At 56.5% G+C, this 17336-nt stretch overlaps 5 protein-coding genes across 5 annotated transcripts; 1 reads left to right on the top strand and 4 right to left on the bottom strand.

The window, feature by feature from the left end:
* Positions 1-1299: 1299 nt before the first annotated feature.
* WHR41_01789 (uncharacterized protein) lies at positions 1300-2223 on the top strand (the record flags this gene model as incomplete). The annotated part of the gene is made up of 1 exon (XM_069370395.1): positions 1300-2223. The coding sequence occupies one exon, from the start codon at positions 1300-1302 to the stop codon at positions 2221-2223; it is 924 nt and encodes a 307-aa protein (XP_069232679.1).
* A 2024-nt stretch (positions 2224-4247) lies between these two features.
* On the bottom strand, positions 4248-7988 carry WHR41_01788 (uncharacterized protein; the record flags this gene model as incomplete). Its single annotated transcript, XM_069370394.1, has 4 exons — positions 7409-7988; positions 7213-7353; positions 4733-7159; positions 4248-4674 (listed from the first exon to the last, which is right to left on the bottom strand). The coding sequence occupies exons 1-4, from the start codon at positions 7546-7548 to the stop codon at positions 4248-4250; spliced, it is 3135 nt and encodes a 1044-aa protein (XP_069232678.1). The 5' UTR covers positions 7549-7988.
* A 1043-nt stretch (positions 7989-9031) lies between these two features.
* WHR41_01787 (uncharacterized protein) lies at positions 9032-10797 on the bottom strand. Its single transcript, XM_069370393.1, has 3 exons — positions 10287-10797; positions 9775-10222; positions 9032-9705 (listed from the first exon to the last, which is right to left on the bottom strand). The coding sequence occupies exons 1-3, from the start codon at positions 10403-10405 to the stop codon at positions 9199-9201; spliced, it is 1074 nt and encodes a 357-aa protein (XP_069232681.1). The 5' UTR covers positions 10406-10797; the 3' UTR covers positions 9032-9198.
* Positions 10798-12216: 1419 nt separating this feature from the next.
* On the bottom strand, positions 12217-14390 carry WHR41_01786 (uncharacterized protein). The gene is made up of 2 exons (XM_069370392.1): positions 14248-14390; positions 12217-14191 (listed from the first exon to the last, which is right to left on the bottom strand). The coding sequence occupies exons 1-2, from the start codon at positions 14311-14313 to the stop codon at positions 12386-12388; spliced, it is 1872 nt and encodes a 623-aa protein (XP_069232680.1). The 5' UTR covers positions 14314-14390; the 3' UTR covers positions 12217-12385.
* A 243-nt stretch (positions 14391-14633) lies between these two features.
* Positions 14634-16583, bottom strand: WHR41_01785 (uncharacterized protein). The gene is made up of 3 exons (XM_069370391.1): positions 16187-16583; positions 15662-16116; positions 14634-15605 (listed from the first exon to the last, which is right to left on the bottom strand). Exons 1-3 carry the CDS (start codon positions 16499-16501, stop codon positions 14771-14773), a joined length of 1605 nt encoding a protein of 534 aa, XP_069232683.1. The 5' UTR covers positions 16502-16583; the 3' UTR covers positions 14634-14770.
* Between the last annotated feature and the right edge of the window lie 753 nt (positions 16584-17336).

Below are 17336 nucleotides of genomic sequence, written 5' to 3'. Positions count from 1 at the left end.
CGCGATACGAGGCGCAATGGCTGGGCTTGTGGATGGCAAGATGTCATGATGTTAGGGTAGAGGTGAGGTCGGCGCGGTCGAGCGGGACTCATGAATCATCGTCGCTCGTGCGAGGTAAAGAGTAGCGGGCGACGTCGTTATTTTTGGAAATGCGGTCTGCCCATTGAGTTTGGGAAGGCTCGTCGCCACTCTGCCTCGCTCAACGCAGGTGGTTACGCAGACGCAGACGGCCGATCTGGATAGCCTACACCACAGGTGCCACAGCCGCCTCTTGGGGTGCTTGGCTTCGCCAGGAGCCGCATGTGGGCTGCAGTGCGCAGCAGGCCGCATGCCATGTCACGCCGTCTGTCCAAGCACGCACGGTTTCGTGGGTTTCATGTGTCTCCGGGGTGGATGTCTCGTTGCAGAACGCTACCCCGGATCTCGCGATACACGGCTGCGTCGTGAAGCGTCGAGGATGTCTTGCGGCGATCGCGCGCCACGCGCGGTGTCGCGGGTGGTAGGACAGGACGAGAGACATGCCGTTGCCCGGCGCCGATCACGCCAGGTGCTTTCTTGTTGGCAGCAGTCAGGCCGGCGGGCGTACGCGTTGCCCGGCGCCCTTCCTCCCAGCCGCGGCGGAGGCGTGTGCCGTCGAGGGGCATATCGCCAGCGCGAGGCTCCGCAATTGGCGGCGCGCGAGGCGGCGATGGGCGATCGAGGGCGCATGCGAGGGCCCGTCGTGCCCGTACAGTCGTAGCGCGGTGGGATGCTGGCGCGGTCGGCTGGCTCAGTTGGTTGGCAGGGCCCCGGCGGGAGGCTAGCGCGGCGCTGCGAGCGGGAGCAACGCCCTTCACCGACCGCATCCGTTCACTCGCCGGGCCACGCTGCTGCCGGCAACGCAACGTTGCGTACCTCCTCGCCCATTCACCACCACTGCTGCTGAGCGGCACGGCGCCCGCCCAGCCACTGACCCGTCGCTCTGCATGACAATTGTAGGCGCTGCTGCGTTGCCGGGTGACATCGCCTGGCCCCTGCGCTGCCATGATGCCCCTCCCGCGCGGTCACTGAGCTGTGAGGCACCTTGATATAAAGACCTCTGACTGTCCTCGCTACCTTGCCTTTCGATCCGCATACCAAACTCACCCGCTGCTATCCTCCATCAATCCTCTCAACCCTCATCTATCAACTCTACCATCGTTTGTGTATCGCACAGCAGCACTTCACTGTCGCTATCCGAGTCCATCGCTCGCACTGCATATCGATCACTCAACCGTCATACCTAATCGACCTATCAATCCCAATCGATCAATAATCAATATGCGCTACACCGTCGCTACCGCTGCCTTCGCGGCCGCTGCTGTCGCCTCCCCGGTCGCCCAGGGCGTCACCGAGCAGATCAAGCCCGACACCTCGGCTCCCTCCGGTTGCTCCCCGAACTACGATGGCGAGTTCATGATCCAGGTCACCAACGTCACCTCCAGCGCCAAGCGCTCCCTCGAGAGGAGGCAGCAGGAGGGTGCCGGTGAGCTGAACATCAAGCTTCAGGACGGTGTCCTCACCGACGCCCAGAACCGTACCGGCTACATCGCCGCCAACCACCAGTTCCAGTTCGACGGCCCTGCTCAGACCGGCGCCATCTACACTGCTGGCTGGAGCGTCTGCTCCAACGGCACCCTCGCCCTCGGCGGCGAGACCACCTTCCACCAGTGCCTGAGCGGCAACTTCTACAACCTCTACGATGAGACCACTGGCGAGCAGTGCAACGAGGTCTACATCAACGTTGTCGGCGGTGGTTCTTCTGGCGCTGCCTCTCAGCTCCCTGACGGCCAGCCCCAGGAGACTCCTGCTCCCGTCAGCCAGATTGGTGACGGCCAGATTCAGGCCTCTACCAGCGGCGCCCCCGTCACTCAGATCTCCGATGGCCAGATCCAGGCCAGCACCGGCGCCGCCGTCTCCCAGATCTCCGACGGTCAGATCCAGGCCGCCCCGACCGCCGCTGCCACCGCCAGCCCCGTCTCTCAGATCCCCGACGGTCAGATCCAGGCCCCCACTGGCGCCGTCTCCCAGATCCCCGACGGCCAGATCCAGGCTCCCTACCCTGCCAACAACGCCACTGCCGCCGCCCCCTCCGGCACCGGCAGCCCTCAGTCCCCCGCTCCTTTCGAGGGCGCTGGCAACCAGCTCGTCTCCGGCTCCACCGCCGTCGTCGCCCTCTTCGGCCTCGTCGCCGCCCTCCTCTAAGCCTCAGGCCCATGAGTGAGTGAGTAAGCAGCAGTGTCGCCTAACCAACAGCGGGCGGCTCGCACTCCTTGACAGCACAGCACGCGGCGTTCTGGGTTCTTGCTTTTCCACATCTCTTTCTTCTTCTCTTAATGGACATAAGTTCGACTTTTTTTCTGGCAGTCCGTGTCCTTTCTTCACTATTGAAACACCCGCGCGGAGGAACAGGGGTAATGTTTCAAATGGTCCCCGCCGCCTCAGGGCGGGAAATCCGTCCTCGAGGGGGGCGGAAGAAGGTAATCCGGTGGACGCAACAGGGGGTTTTAATTCACATGGCACACGAACGAGGCATCACGACGGATCATCACACGACGACGGACGGCGGGGCGCCTTCCTTGGTACGGACAAGGAATCGGGAACCATTATGGAATAGGTAGCATTCTCTGAAACTATTTCGATCAGAAACACTCGTCTTCTCACTCCCTCTTCCTTCTGTTGCTCGGTGTTTTGGATCGATGCAATCGATCGACTAACAATCGAAATACCCGTTCTGCACAGAACGAACGTGAAGCATCGCCTTTTCCCAACGCAAGATCCGTTCAGGAATCACGTGCGAAAGACAACCCTCTGCCACTTCCCAGCGACGCGCGGCCTCTTCCCACTCAGCTCGTAAGGCGAGCCGTCCGACCCATAGCCGCCCTGGCCCGGGTCATAGTACATGCACGGCTGTGCATAGACGAAAACGGCGTGCATGCGTGGTGGCTGCATAAAACGTATGCGAGTAGTAGGTGCGAAGGGAACGGAGCACGTGCCAAGACGTGCTGATGGATGGATGGGTACATGAGCTGTGCTGTATGTATGTATGATCAGGCGCGGGACGTAGATTCTCTGACGATCAGCGTGAGATAGGTACGACCGAGCTGCTTTGCCTAGCTCCTTGGTTCGCTATTGGCTGGGTATCTAGTACCGACCTGTATAGTAGCTGTTTCATCGCTCGCGGGCAAGCCGATTCGCTCGTCAGATCTGCAAAGTCGAGCTGAATTGGTGAACTGGCTGACTTTGTGGCGCTTGTTTCAGACCATGACTGAGGTATTAATGGGCTTGAAGTAGGCGGCGGCGGCTGGAGTGTGCGATACGCTGGAGGCTGTTGGATCGTCGGGTGGGGCATCCTTGCATTCATTCACTTGAAGGTGTGCGGGCGACGAACGATTGGGCACCGTAGCGCGGGCGCTAGTGGATGTCTGCAGACAGGGTGCATTCGAGTCTTTCTGAGTTATTTAGAAAATAAACTGTTGAGCTCGCGGTTCACTTGTTGCTAAGTACGTGAATGAATGAGCTGATTGACTGGTGAGGGGTCGGCGCTAGCGCGGCTGCTGCTTGTCTTGATTGATTGATTGATTGATTGATTGATTGATTGATTGATTGTTTGTTTGGTCGGTGAATTGATTGATTGGTGGGATGATTGATCGATTGGTTGATTGATTGTTTGTTCCACGGATGCATTGTCATCTTCGCCTTCCGTTATGGTAAAGGTAATGGCCACCATGGCATACGCAACGACCAAGTGTATTTCCAAGCGGCGCCAAGCACAGGACAGGGTGTGGGCGCGTTTGCAAGGAGGATGAGGAGTCTATCCCATCAGCCGGTCCTGCATCAACCGATCACTCGATCAATCAATCAATCAGGCCACAATTTACCGACTCTCCAGCCCACGCGCAGAGGATATCGACCATCCACTTATACCGCCCCGAACAGCGGAGGCACGAACTCACGACAGCCACGAAAAAAGATCGAATTTGAACAATGGACAGCAAAAAAACCGAACAAGAACTCCCTGCTTCATGATCTCGTAGGCTAATCAACGAAAAAAAAAAAAAGTACGTCAAGCGAAAACCAGAAACCCAAACCCATCTCTACCTTATGCATGTATGCTCTGCTCTCTAGGTCACCCACATATGTATCGCTCGCAGGAACCCCACTCTCACCTCACCACGCAAAAACCTATAGGACAGCTCTAGGTCCACCAAGTCTCACCCTCCGATCTCCTACTTGAACCCCCTCTTCTCCTCCGCCCCGTCGCCCGAAGCAGAGATCTCCTCGCTGAACTCATTCCTGTCGTCGGTCTTGAGGCGCTGCAGCTGGTCCTGGACGTACTTGTTGATGGGGTCGTCCTTGTCGACCTTCGCCTCGGCGGGGTCCTCCTTGTAAATGCTCCACTGGCGGCTGCGGGCGCCGTCGGCGTTCTCGTCGTCGTCGTCACCGCCGGCGTTCGAGGGCGCGCCCGACGCGGCGCCGCCGTTGGTCCAGTCGCTGCGGGCGCCGATGGAGCGCGTGCGGGTCATGCTGCGCGCGATGCTGTTGCGGCGGGTGCCGGAGAGGGAGGCGCGGCGCTGGCGCGTGAAGACGTCGTCGAAGTAGTGCGAGGCGGCGGCCGCGGGCGAGCGGGGGGTTTGCGGGAGGCGGCAGTTCATACTGGTTGGATTATTAGCAGGCGTGAATTGACATTATAGAAGCAACGGAGACTGCATACCCTGTGTCGTGGATGATCTTGGCGATCAGACCCGTCCAACCGCACTGGTGGGAAGCGCCGAGGCCGCGGCCAGTGTCGCCGTCGAAGAACTCGTAGAAGAACGGGTGGTCCTTCCAGTGCTCGTCAAAGTCAAGCATGTCGTTGCCGTTGTTGATTGCCCTACGGCCGTGCTCGTCCCTGGCCATGAGGTGGGTCAGGCGATGCTGGACTTCCTCTGCAACGTGGCCCAAGTGCATGAAGTCGCCAGAGCCTGTCGGGCATTCGACCTTGAAGGTGTTGCCGTAGAACATATAGCAACGAAGCAGGGACTCGACCAGAAGGAAGTTGGGTGCCATCCAGATCGGGCCGCGCCAGTTGCTGTTGCCACCGAAAAGACCACTGTCAGAGTCACCAGGCAGGTACTCGACCTTGTAATTTTGGCCATTGACGTCCATCTCGACAGGGTGGTCTTTGTGGTACTTGGAAAGGGAGCGGATACCGTTGGGAGCAAGGAACTCGTCCTCACTGAGCATGTAGTGGAGGATGGACTCCAGGCGACGCTTGTCAACCAGAGAAAGCAGGAGACGATCGTCCTTGCCGCGGACCTTCATGTTGGCAATGTTGCGAGAAGCCATGTCGTGACGGTTCTCAAGGAACCAGTCCAGGCGTTTCTTGAAGTCGGGAAGCCTGTTAACGATCTCCGGCTCAAGGGTGAGCGTCGCAAACAGGGGGATCAAGCCGACCAAAGAACGGCATTTCATTTGGTGAGTCCAAGGGCCTCCCCAAGAAATAGCGTCGTAGTAGAAGCCGTCCTCCTCGTTCCAAAGGGACTTCGCCTCACTACCTTTACGGTAGGTCATGGCATCGGAAATGAGGATGAAGTGCTCGAAGAACTTCGATGCCATGTCCTCGTAAATGCGACGGTGCTTGGCCAGCTCCAAGCAGATGTTCAGCATACTGAGACAGTAGAAACCCATCCAGCCAGTTGCGTCAGCCTGCTCCAGAGTGCCGCCGGTAGGCAGAGGGTCGGAACGGTTGAAAAGACCAATGTTGTCCAGGCCCAAGAAGCCACCCTCGAAGACGTTCTTTCCCTCGGAGTCCTTGCGGTTGCACCACCATGTGAAGTTGAGCAGGAGCTTCTGGAAGACACGCTCGAGGAAGTCCAGATCCTCAGTTCCGTACATCTTGCGTTCGATCTTGAATGTGCGGAAAGTCGCCCAAGCGTGGACGGGCGGGTTGACGTCGCCAAAGTTCCATTCGTAGGCGGCGACTTGTCCATTGGGGTGCATGCACCACTCGCGGGTGAAGAGGTCAAGCTGCTTCTTTGCGAAAGCGGGATCGATGATTGCCAGAGGAATGCAGTGGAAGGCGGTGTCCCAGGCAGCGAAGAAGGGGTACTCCCAGGAGTCAGGCATTGAGAGGATATCGTCCAAATGCATGTGCTTCCACTGCGTGTTGCGGATAGCTTTCCTACCCGGTGGAGGCGGCGGCATGCCGGGGTCACCGTTCGCCCACTCCTCCCACACAAAGTTGTAGTACTGCTTGCACCACATCATACCAGACAGTGCCTGGCGCTGAATGTTACGCAAGTCGTCAGCCATGGGCATAGGGTTGAGCTTCCAGTAAAACTCGTCGGCCTCAGCGAGACGCTGGTCCATGATGTCGTCAAACTCCTCCTCGTCAAGGTATCCCTCGACCTGCTTCTTGGAGATGCGGAAACGCACAACGGCGCAGCCGCCGGGGGGAACACCCTCGTCCTGGTTGAAAGCGTACCACGCACAGCTCTTTGTTCCCGTCTTTTGAGGGTTGCAGGCCTTCTTGTCGCCATTGACTATACGCTTGTGGAAAGCATCTTTGACGTACGGAGTCTGGTTCTTGGTGCCCCAGAGCTCTTGGAAGTTTGTGTCGTTGTCGGTGAAAAGGAATTCGGGCTCGATATCCTCGTCACGACCGCAGCTGTTGGGAGAAGGCGAGCACTGGAAGTAGCGCTCACCGAGGTCTTTGTGGCTGATGTGCGAGGTCAGGTTGTTCACCTGCTTGATGTTTGGCTTGTACGAGTCGTAGCCCCACGCCCAGGTGTTGCGGAACCAGACCTGGGGGATGACGTGCAATTTCGCAGCCTCAGGACCACGGTTGTAGCAAGTCACGCGGAAAAGCAGCTCCTCGGGGTCGTCGGCCTCCTTCGCAGTCTCGATGTTGCAGTCCCAGTACCGGCTCTCATCGAAAATACCGGTGTCGATGAGGTTGTATTCGTGCTCTTTCCGCGATCGCTTCGCGTTCTCTTCGACCAGCTTCTCGTAAGGGAACTCCTTCTGCGGCAACTTGTAGAGGTATTTCATGTACGAGTGAGTGGGGGTGTTGTCGGTGTGGAAGTGGGCTTCCTTGATGCTCTCGCCGTGGTTTCCCTGGGGATTTGACAGACCGAAGAGACGCTCCTTGATGTGACCGCTGTAGGTATGTTAGCCAGGTGTTCGCGTTCCTTGGGACAGATAGCAACTCACTCCTTCTCGTTCCAGAAAGAAAAGGCGATGTTCATCCGGCCATGAGTGTCAGACACACCAGCAATGCCATCTTCTCCCCAGCGAAAAGCCCTCGAGCGAGCCATGTCGTAGGTGAAGTGGCTCCAGGCGTCTCCATTGTCGCTGTGGTGTCGTTAGATAGGTTTGGTGATGTTGGGGAAAACCAATGGCGACTCACGAGTAGTCCTCACGGACAGTGGCCCACTGCCTCTCGGCAACGTATGGGCCAAATTTCTTCCAGTACTTGGTCCGATCGCGGTCCTCCTTAAGCCTGCGCTCTTCGACGCTCTGGACGTTCTGCTTGTCGACGACTACCATGGTGGCAGAGTAGCCGCTTCCGGGACGAGTATACTCTAGCTAGGTGGTTCAATGGTGCACAATGGCACGCTTTTGACGGTGCGGTAGGATCAGAAGCCGATTAGATGCAAGATGGCAACGAGCGAAGCAATGCGCGGTACGAGAGAAGAAAATGCAGGCAGGTGGGTAGCTCGCGACGCTGCAGATCGACAGCGCACGCGAGAGGCTGGTGAGTAAGACTGCTGAGGCGCAATGCCGGATGCGAGTTGTGGTGATGCGGCGGTGAAGCGGGATGGTGGAAGAGGTGGAGAGACGGTGTTTACGAGACGACAGGAAGAGTCAAGCAGGCAGGCGACGGGTGTGTCTTTCTTCAGCACGCGCCGCAGCTCTTGCCCTCCGCCGCCAGGTATCTGACGTGCCTGAAAATCCACCCGTGCAGGCCGGCGGGCGATGGGCGTGGTGGTGGTTTGGCGGCAGTAGCGCAGGCTTATCGCCGCCGACGCAGCCTCAACCGCCCCTCCAGATCGCCCGCTCACTTTCCCATCGGAGCAACGCTGCCACCAACGAGTCCGCCACCTCGCGTGAACGCCCTGCCTGCTCCCACGAATTTCGACGTGGGCGCGCATCCATTTCTCAAACCGCCATCAGACCATCCCTTCGCACTGAATGTTGACGACGCGGGCGGGCGTGACTTCGCTTGAGCCGCACCCGCCTCTGCATGCATCCCGGCAACACACGTGCATGGCTGGCGGACATGCACACGCCAACGCACGCCGTACCACGGCTAAGCCTACAGCAACACGTCGTAATAGTAACAAGGTGAGGTACTTACCACCCAACTAGATGTCTAGCTACGTAGTGATGCCTCGCTACAGCAGGCCAGACCGCACCAGCGCCCACAACGCCCCCACGGCTGGTGGCAGACGCCGGGCTCCACTCTTCGTTGAGAGAGACTGCGGAGTCTCCAAACCGAACCACCTCTCCTCCACGCCCCAAAGCACGTGACGCAGGATGCGCCTTGCTCGGCGCGAACATGCGGGCGGCCGCGATGACACCCGACCGTGGACGTCATTTCACCTGGTCTAGAGTGATTCCTCCGAGGACCGTGCATGGGTTTGCTGCTACATCGTCCGATGCCTTGAGCGTCGAGGTCTTGGAAGCGCTGGGTTTCCGAGTCGCGCAATGAGGCCTATTCATGATTTATGAGAGTTCATGAAGTGAGCGAAAACTCTGGACATGTATGCAGGTTTTCAAAGTTCTTTTCAAAAGCTACTAGATGTAAAGACAGGTACAGTTGATCTAATAATAAGCGACCGTCGCATCTTCACGAACTTGGATATGTGGTTTTTTCGGCTCTTGCTAGTATCCTCTCAGTAGTATCCATCCGGCCCCACGTACGTCACGTGGTGTATACATAGAGTCACGTGATACCAATGGCAAGTGCTTGCGAATTGGAGGCGCTCGCGCAGTCCAGAAAAGAATAGGATGGAAAAGGGTTAAAGAATAGCTGAGAAAAGCGACAGGTACTTCGTAACCACAAGGCAGTTATTGTTTCTCATCATAGACTGACAGACCACGATCCCTCCTTGCGCCTGCGTCGTCTTACGTTTGCGTCAAGCTCCAAGTGCTTCTGTTCATCAAGGTCCTGATCCTACATACCCGCAACCCCACCTACCTCAAATCTAGCACAACCCTACCCTGCAGCTTCTGACTCTCCATCTCCTCAAACACCGCCGTCAGCTCCTCCATCTTCGCCGTGCGGAAGTGCGTCTTCACCACGCCCCTCTCAGCGAAAGCCAGCGTCTCAATCGCATCCCTGCGATCACCCACCGCCACACCAACAATATTCAGCGCCTTCGCAACAATAATCGACGGGAACGCCGTCGCGATCGGCTTCATCTCGCCCTCCGGCAGGCCGACGACGACCAGCGTGCCACCGTACCGCAGCAGGCCCATGCCGGACGCGTAGGCCGCGTTCGCGGCCGTCAGGACCAGCACGGCCTGCGCGCCTAGCCCGCCGGTCGCTTTCTTGACTTCCTCTTCGGCCTGGCCCTGCGTGTGGTCGATGAAGACTTCGGCGCCGCATTCGAGCACGAGGTCTTTCTTGTTGCCGGCGTCGATGCCGATGACTCGCATGCCCATGCCGCGGGCGGCGATTTGCACGGCGAGATGGCCCAGCTAGAGACGAGTCGATCAGTCTTTGCGTCTGTGCTGTGGCGTCTCTAAAGGCGTTTGAAGACCACTTACCCCTCCGCCCGCGCCGAGAAGCGCGATCCAGTCGCCGCTCTTCGCACCCGACTTCCTCAGCGCGCTGTAAACCGTAACACCAGCGCAGAGCATGGGGGCAACAGCTGCGCTATCCAGACCCTCTGGAACAGGAGTCACGTAATTGGCCGGTCCGACGACATACTGCTGGAACGTGCCAGGGGTATAATATCCGCTGATCTTCTGGCCGAAGCATTGCCCGTCGTGGCCGGACAGGCAGGGCGGGCAGCTGCCGCAGATGCCGCTGAGCCACTTGATTCCAACCCGGTCGCCGACTTTGACTGCGCTGGACTCGGTCGCGGCGCCCATCTTGACGATGTGGCCAATGCCTTCGTGGCCGCCGACTTGTCCGGGCTGTGTGGGGGCGGGGAGCGAGACCCAGCGGTTGGTCATGATGCCTAGGTCGGAGTGGCAGACGCCGGAGTGGGTGCTGGGAGTTTTACATGTGAGCTTGGTCCGGGGTGAGTGTGGACAGTGCGATTGGATTGACTGACAGGTTGATTAGAACCTCGCCAGGACCCGGCTCTGGCATGTCGAGGTCGACGACCTTTGTCGAAATCTTGCCCGGCTCATCGTACACGCACGCCTTGTAGGTCCTTGGTAGCTCGGTCATTGTTGGTTATAAGCTGCAATTGAGTTGTGAATATGAGATTGGGAATGCAGAAACAGAAAGAGCTGGGGCTGAAACAAACAACCGGGCTGCTTCTTTGACACGTAGGTATTGTAGGATGCGTGCAGGGGGAATCTGCAGGTCTGAAGGAAAGAAGTACGATACGCGGAGCGCCACTTATCTATTGATTGCTGCCAACCCTACCATCTCCTCGTATGGATCTCGGAACGAACTGCCATCCGCGTCGCCGCAAGGAGGGCCTGTCGTTGAGCCGAGGCGAGTTGGAGCTGTGGTGGAGTTGGAGCATTGCGGAGAGAGCGGGGAGATCTTTTGGCTGACAGTGAGGGGTTCACGAGGGGCTTGGAATGATTCAAGCTTCTTCCTCGCACGATGCTCGAGAAACCCTCGGGTGCCAGCCGAGGTGCCTGATGCGGTAGTAGAAATGGTCGGCACCTGTGCTGCAGATGCCTGCCGTGTCAAGGCTGTTGTAATGGTGCCGATTCGTTGGCGATGCATTGTAAGAATCGTAAAGGACGCGACTGTGCAGTTTGCGGAGAGCTCCCACCAGCCCAGCAGGGACCAACAACGTCACCATAAGGTTACAAAGTCATGCCAGTTCTTCAATAAACCGGAAGCAATATAAGGTATTCGTTCTCTTTTGATTTCGGAATAGACACACATCAAAATCGAACCCAGCTGCTAAGTTTCAAAATGGCAAGAGGCGTTCACATCCCTTTTTAGAAACGCCACGTCGCGATCGCATCCTCTTCTCAACAGGGGGTGAAGCTGAAGAAGATAGCCGAACATCTAGATCTCAATGCGAAGTCGGTGGAATCCATGATCGCAAGGACCAAACTGCGCGCTGCAACGCATGATCTCAATTCCCTGGAGCGAGCGATCTCTTCCCAGCCTTCAACGGGCAAACCGAAGGTAGGCCTGAGGGCAGCGCTTTAGAAGAGGGTTGTTCATCAACCAATGCAGCAGCACCCTCCGAACAACAGCGGGGTTACCGATGCACAGCAACGCCTAAATCTCGATACATGAAGATGATATCGATTTACGGTTGCCCGAAGTACTCTTAGTACTGTGGAGCAAAGTCCGACACAGCCAGCAAGCTATCAAACCAGCTGTGGAAGCACTCGGGCTCCGCGGCCACCGCAACTACAACGGTACGCCCTTTGCAACGGGCGCTTTGAAGCCAACATAACTCTTCTTCGATCTTTTCACAAATCATTCAACCTTTCCAATAAAACCGCCCACCAAACTTCCAGCGAATCGCACGACATGGCAGCCCAAGCCCCAGGAACGACCTCTCTCCCCTCCCTAATCGCATCGATGGCCCCCATCCTCCAACCCGGCAGCTACGTCTTCGCCACAATCCCAAATTCCACCACCTCAATCCCCTCACAGCTCGGCTCGCATCCCTTCGAAATGCTCTTCCGCGAGAGCGAAGGCTGGACCTTGATCGCCGAGCCATCGACTGCCGCAGCGCTAGGGTTAGAAGCGGTGTTCCCATGCCGGAAAGTGACGCTGGGTGTGCAGTCGAGTCTAGATGCGGTGGGGTTCACGGCGGCGGTGACGACGCGGTTGGCGGAGGCGGGGATGGGGATTAATCCTGTGAGCGGATTTTACCATGATCATCTGTGAGTTGACGCGTGAAAGAGAGTGATGGTAGGGGAGTGATTCACTGATGCATCTTGAAAAGATTTGTTCCTGAAGGGAAAGAGATGACTGTGGTGCATATGCTTAAGAGCATGGCTGAAGCGGCAGCAGCCGAGGTGGCGGGCAGAGGAGTAGGGAAATAAAGAAGATCATGAGATTAGAAGTGAACTTGATTCAAAGAACTTTCATCGAGGTGTCTGTTATCACCTGCATCGGGAACCCAATATTATCTTGACGCTGAGCCACTTGGGTATCTGGATCCTCCGAACGCCTTTCAGGACCAAAGAAAACAAAAAGGCAACGGCGTAAGAGCTCGGTTCTTCAAGCTCCAACTTCGATCATTCGACCCAAAGCTTCATCGACATCAATGCCCACACCGAACTGTTCAATGGCATCCTGTGCTCTTGGCACGCCAATGAGCGCAATGTTGCGCGGCACCACCACGTCTGCCACGTCGAAACAACCAAAAGCGACTAGCTTTTTCAATGAAGGACAGCTCTTGAAGATGCCGGCGACGACGGTCGTGTCAACCCGGCTACAGAAACTGAGATTGATGTGCTCGAGCATAGGATATGACTCGGCACCATTGAAGACATCGATGAACGCACTGAGCTCGATGTGACGGCAGGATGAGATGTCGAGATGCTTGAGGTTTGAGCCCGAATGCTTCATCAATGCCTTGAAAGCCGAGCTGGACACGCCAATGGCTTCCTCAGGACCGTCGGGATTGTTATTATCGACGTCGCGGGTGCCATTGACATCCACAAAGGACAGAGGCGGGTTCTTCCATTCGGTGAAAAGCTTTGTGTAACCAGCGTTGGATGCAGTGTCGTTCTCCGAGAACCGCAATTTTGAAAGGCGATGACAGTGGTCGTGGATAGTTTCCAACACAGTATCGTCAGCATCCAAGAACTTCTCAAGAGACAGCGTACGCAGATTGTCTCCGCGTTGTTTGACAAGGTTGACGATGATCTCAGCAGAGATATCTCGGCCAATCTGAAGGGACAGATGCTCAAGTCGAGGCATCGTGGCAATGGCATTGACTGCTTGCTCGCCAATGCGTCGACAGAGTTTCAATTTGAGCCGCCTGAGATCCGGGCAATGAGTGGCCATGGTCTGCACGGTATCGTCCTCGAAAGCTGCGTCCAGCCATTTCAGCTTCACTGTCTGCAGCTTTCCTCCAGCGGCTTCGAAATACCGCTGCCACATAGCATTGGTCACCAGGTTTGGAGCGTACATCTGCAGATGCTGCAGATTGTGACACTTGTCTAGCATATATGCCATGGCCTCATCCTTCATCTGGCATGCGTTACCTAAAACGAGCGTTCGGACGTTTGGCACAACCGCGAAGATTTGCTTATAGTCTTCAACCTCGAGATATGCAGCATCGTGTAAGATGACCTCCTCAAGATCCGGGCGAAGGAAGAGAGGCAAGGTCTTCGGCTTGAGCATACGCTTCTTGGAAAAGATCTCGCTGAGTCGCTCGACAATCGGCGCCGGCATGTCTCCAAGCTCTTCGATATCGTCGTGGTATTTCGCAACTGTCTCGATGCAGATCTGCTGGAGCGACTTTGCGCCTCCAACTGCGAAACCGTCCAGCCGATCACTCTCCAACTTGCGGCGCTTGCGACCAGCGGGCTTGTTCGCGGGCTTCTTAGCCGCCTTCTCGTCCTTGGCCAGCTCCTTACCGCAAAGCGTGCACAGCAGACCGCCCTCAGGACCTGTCTTGCTGTACGGCGTGACAGTGAAGCGCTTGCTGCAGATTTCGCAATGCTCGAATTGTCCAGGAGCCGGCCGCGCCTTCTTATACATCTCGTTTCCAAGCTCGTTCTCATACTCGGAATCGTCGTCGTCGGACCCGTGCTTCTTCTTCTGCTTCTTCTTTGCCTTACCCTTGCCCTTCTTTTCTGCTTGTTTCTTGTTCTTGATCTCATCGATGGCCTTTCTCTCCTCGCGCTTGCGCTTCTTTTTGTTCGCTTCCGACTCCGGTTGCTCGCTCGCCACCTCCTCTTCTTCCGCCGCGCCCACCTCTGCAGCGGCATTCGAGGGCCCCTCTCCGTTCACTTCTGCATCGCGGCGACGGCGCTCGTAATCATCGCGAATCTGAGCGGCTGAGATGTTGTTCGCCTGTCAGGGTCAGTGGCGGTTCCTCGCAAAAGCACAATCGACCTCGTGATACTCACAGCCAGAAAGTCTGTGAGGGCCGACTGAGGGCCGCGGATGCGGTTACCAGACCTCCGGCCGGTCATTGTGGCGTACAGACTGGGTGAAAGGGCGCTGACAGAAATACACACTGAGCAAGAAACCTTTGCGATGGGTTGCGACGAAACAAGGGTCTTGCGACTGGAAGGAAGCAGACCGATCTTATCTTATCGCAAGATGAGCGCGTGCTAGGCAGAAACGCCCGCGTAGATCGCAACGCGGGGTCACATGACGTCTATATCTCGTCCGGAAATGTACGCCATCTGCTCTGCTCTTCATAATTGTGATCTGGCTCCATATGTGAGCAAGGAATCTTAGATAAAAACGCGAGACTTAATCGGAGAAGCTGTGTGCTAAGAAACAGAAATGTATGAATCAGGCGTGTTTCTCGTCTACATTTTATCTAATTCATTGCACATCTCAATATCTTAATCTTCCCCAGGAATGGCGAGCTGACCAGCCCAAATCGACAGCCTCGGCAATCCTGGCGATGACAGAGTGCAACTAGTCCTTGTCGAGACGGACGGCGGCGTTGGACTCGATGAATCCCAGATCCACCTTGTGACCGAGCAACTCGCGGATGTTGCTCACACCGTACTTGATCATGGTAGGACGCTCCAGACTGAGACCGAATCCGTAGACTCTGAGATCCTCAGGCAGACCCATTGCCAACAGCATCTCCGGCCTGAACATACCGGAGTTGCCGATCTCGACCCACTTGTCGAGGCCAGTGTGGAAGCCGAAGACCTCCATGGAGGGCTCGGTGTAGGGGTTGTATGCAGGCTTGAAGCGGAGGTTGGTGATGCCCAGCTTGCGGAAGAAAGATGCCAGGAAATCCATCAGACCACCCAGGGTCAGGCCGTAGTCGGCGATGACACCCTCGATCTGGTGGAATTCAGCCAAGTGGGTCGCGTCAACAGTCTCGTTACGGAAGACACGGTCAATGGAGAAATAACGTGCGGGGCGCGGGTTTGCGGCAAGACGGTGCAAGCAGTAGGTCGAAACAGCGGTGGTGTGGGTGCGAAGGACAAGGCGCTCAGTTTCCGAATCGTTGAACGGGTAGCGGTAGCCGATCGAGCCGAAAGCGCCGTCTTGGTGGACAGCACGAACGTTCTTGTAGTACTGCTCATAGTCCAATTTCGAGCCCTTAGAGCTGTCGGCCGAGAAGGTCTTGCTGTCTGCCTCCATCTCGTCAAGTGCTTTGTCGGCCGCAGGGTCGGGGCCTGGTCGGCCGGCAGAGGGAGGATCTGACACGTAGAAGGTGTCCTGGAGGTCGCGAGCCGGGTGTTGTTGAGGAACGAAAAGTGCATCGAAATTCCAGAAGCCGGTGTCAACGAATCTAAGTAAAGTTAGTAAGGAACCGGTATGGCGTATTGATCGATATCTTGGACGCACCTTGCCGTAGGCATCTCAACAAAATCCCAGTTGAAGAAGATCTTCCTGAACTCTTCCCTCACCTTGTTCAGCGGGTGCAGAGCGCCCGCGTTCTGTGAGGCGCCCAGAGCGTTGAAGTTGTAGGGCTTGAAGTTGGCGGTCTTCCAGCTTCCATCTTCCAACATCTCAGCGGTCAGATCGGTCACCTCCACTGGAATCTCCTTCGCCCACTTTGGTCCCTTGCGCACCGTGTATGCGATCTTCTTTTGGGTGGTGACCAGTTTGCGCTTGAGGAGATCCTTAAGTTGCTTCGGGTCGGAAGCAGCGTTGTGTGTCTGAACATGCTGGAGAATCTCCTGTGTGCTGTCTGTGACCGTATCCGCGACCGGCACAAGATCGTCGCCCTCCTTCTTGATCCATTTTAATTTGAAAGCGTTACCCTGGCCAACCTTTGCCGATTCAGGTGCGACTTTCGACTATTCCAGCTGTGGGTCAGCTAAACCATATCCTTTGCATGCACGCATATCGATGCGATCGTATCCATACCGGAAGCTCTTTCAGAGACACTTTGCCGCTGTCCTTCACAACCTTCCACACCTTGTACTCATGGCTGCCCTCGTCTGCGATCTGCTTGCCCTCACCGGTGAGAACAACAACTTCGCTGTCTGCTGTATCGTATTCGACCATGGACCTGCTCTTTAACCGATCAAGTGCGGCCTTAATATCGGCCTGAGACACATCTGGGAACGTCGTAGAGCTTTGGATGGGGTCGGTGTGCTCTAGGGTCTCGAGGATATCGAGTGTAAGGTCGCGCGAGCCATTGTGCAGCGGCACTGGAACGGGACCTCGTTGTCCAGGCATTTTGATTGTGTGGATATGTGATTCGTGAAGGCGTGCGGACGTCCTATCAAGCCGGGCCCGATTTCTATAATTCCGAGTGACTCGCAGCGAGAAGTTCGCGTTCTGACGCATTGCCTGAAGCAGCAGGGACAGCCCCCACGTTTCGCGCCTCAGGCATGCACAGCTTCAGGAATCCACCTGCCAATGCAGCTGGACATCGCTTTGCATGAGGAGCAGGGCCTCAGTCTTGTTTACGACACCGCGGCCACGAGCACCATGCAAGTCAGCATGCTGTAGCTTGCTTTCCGATTATACTGAACCTGATACCGTCGAGTACGCCATATGGCACTTGCCACTTTGCTCGATGGCGCCTCTTCTTTCACTCCCGCCAGAGATGGTGGACATCGTGATCAGCAACCTTTCGACCAGTGATCTTCTGTCATTCACCCAGTCAATTATAAACTGTATTCCATGGGGCCGCCGTCCATTTTAGCTGGCTTAGTGTCCCTTTCGATAAGCGTGAACTTCGTGCGAATGCGGCCATTGGATACCAAGTTCGCGAGGGAGTTACAAGCCTTGAAGATTCTCAATCTGGACCTCGCAGAAGACGGGTTCAGCCATAGTACTGCAACGCCGACCTTGACGTCCTTGAATTCCTTCGGGTGGCTGGCCGGTCTTCGCCTAGAATGTTTGTTCTGCTCAGGTGTCACTTCACATTGGAAGGCTTTGAAGTCGTTCTGCGAATGATTCTAGGGAGCGTTCGCGAGATAGGGCTGCAGCGTATGAGGCTGGCGTGCAAAGCCTGGACTGAGGTGCTCGTCTGGCTGGCGACGGCATTCAGACTGGAACTCTTCTA

Source organism: Cladosporium halotolerans, assembly GCF_011745625.1.
Source record: "Cladosporium halotolerans strain TM138-S3 chromosome Unknown Sca4, whole genome shotgun sequence".
Lineage (NCBI taxonomy): Eukaryota > Fungi > Ascomycota > Dothideomycetes > Cladosporiales > Cladosporiaceae > Cladosporium > Cladosporium halotolerans.
The sequence above is the reverse complement of the archived record's forward strand: the minus strand, read 5'-3'. Positions and strand labels throughout refer to the sequence as shown.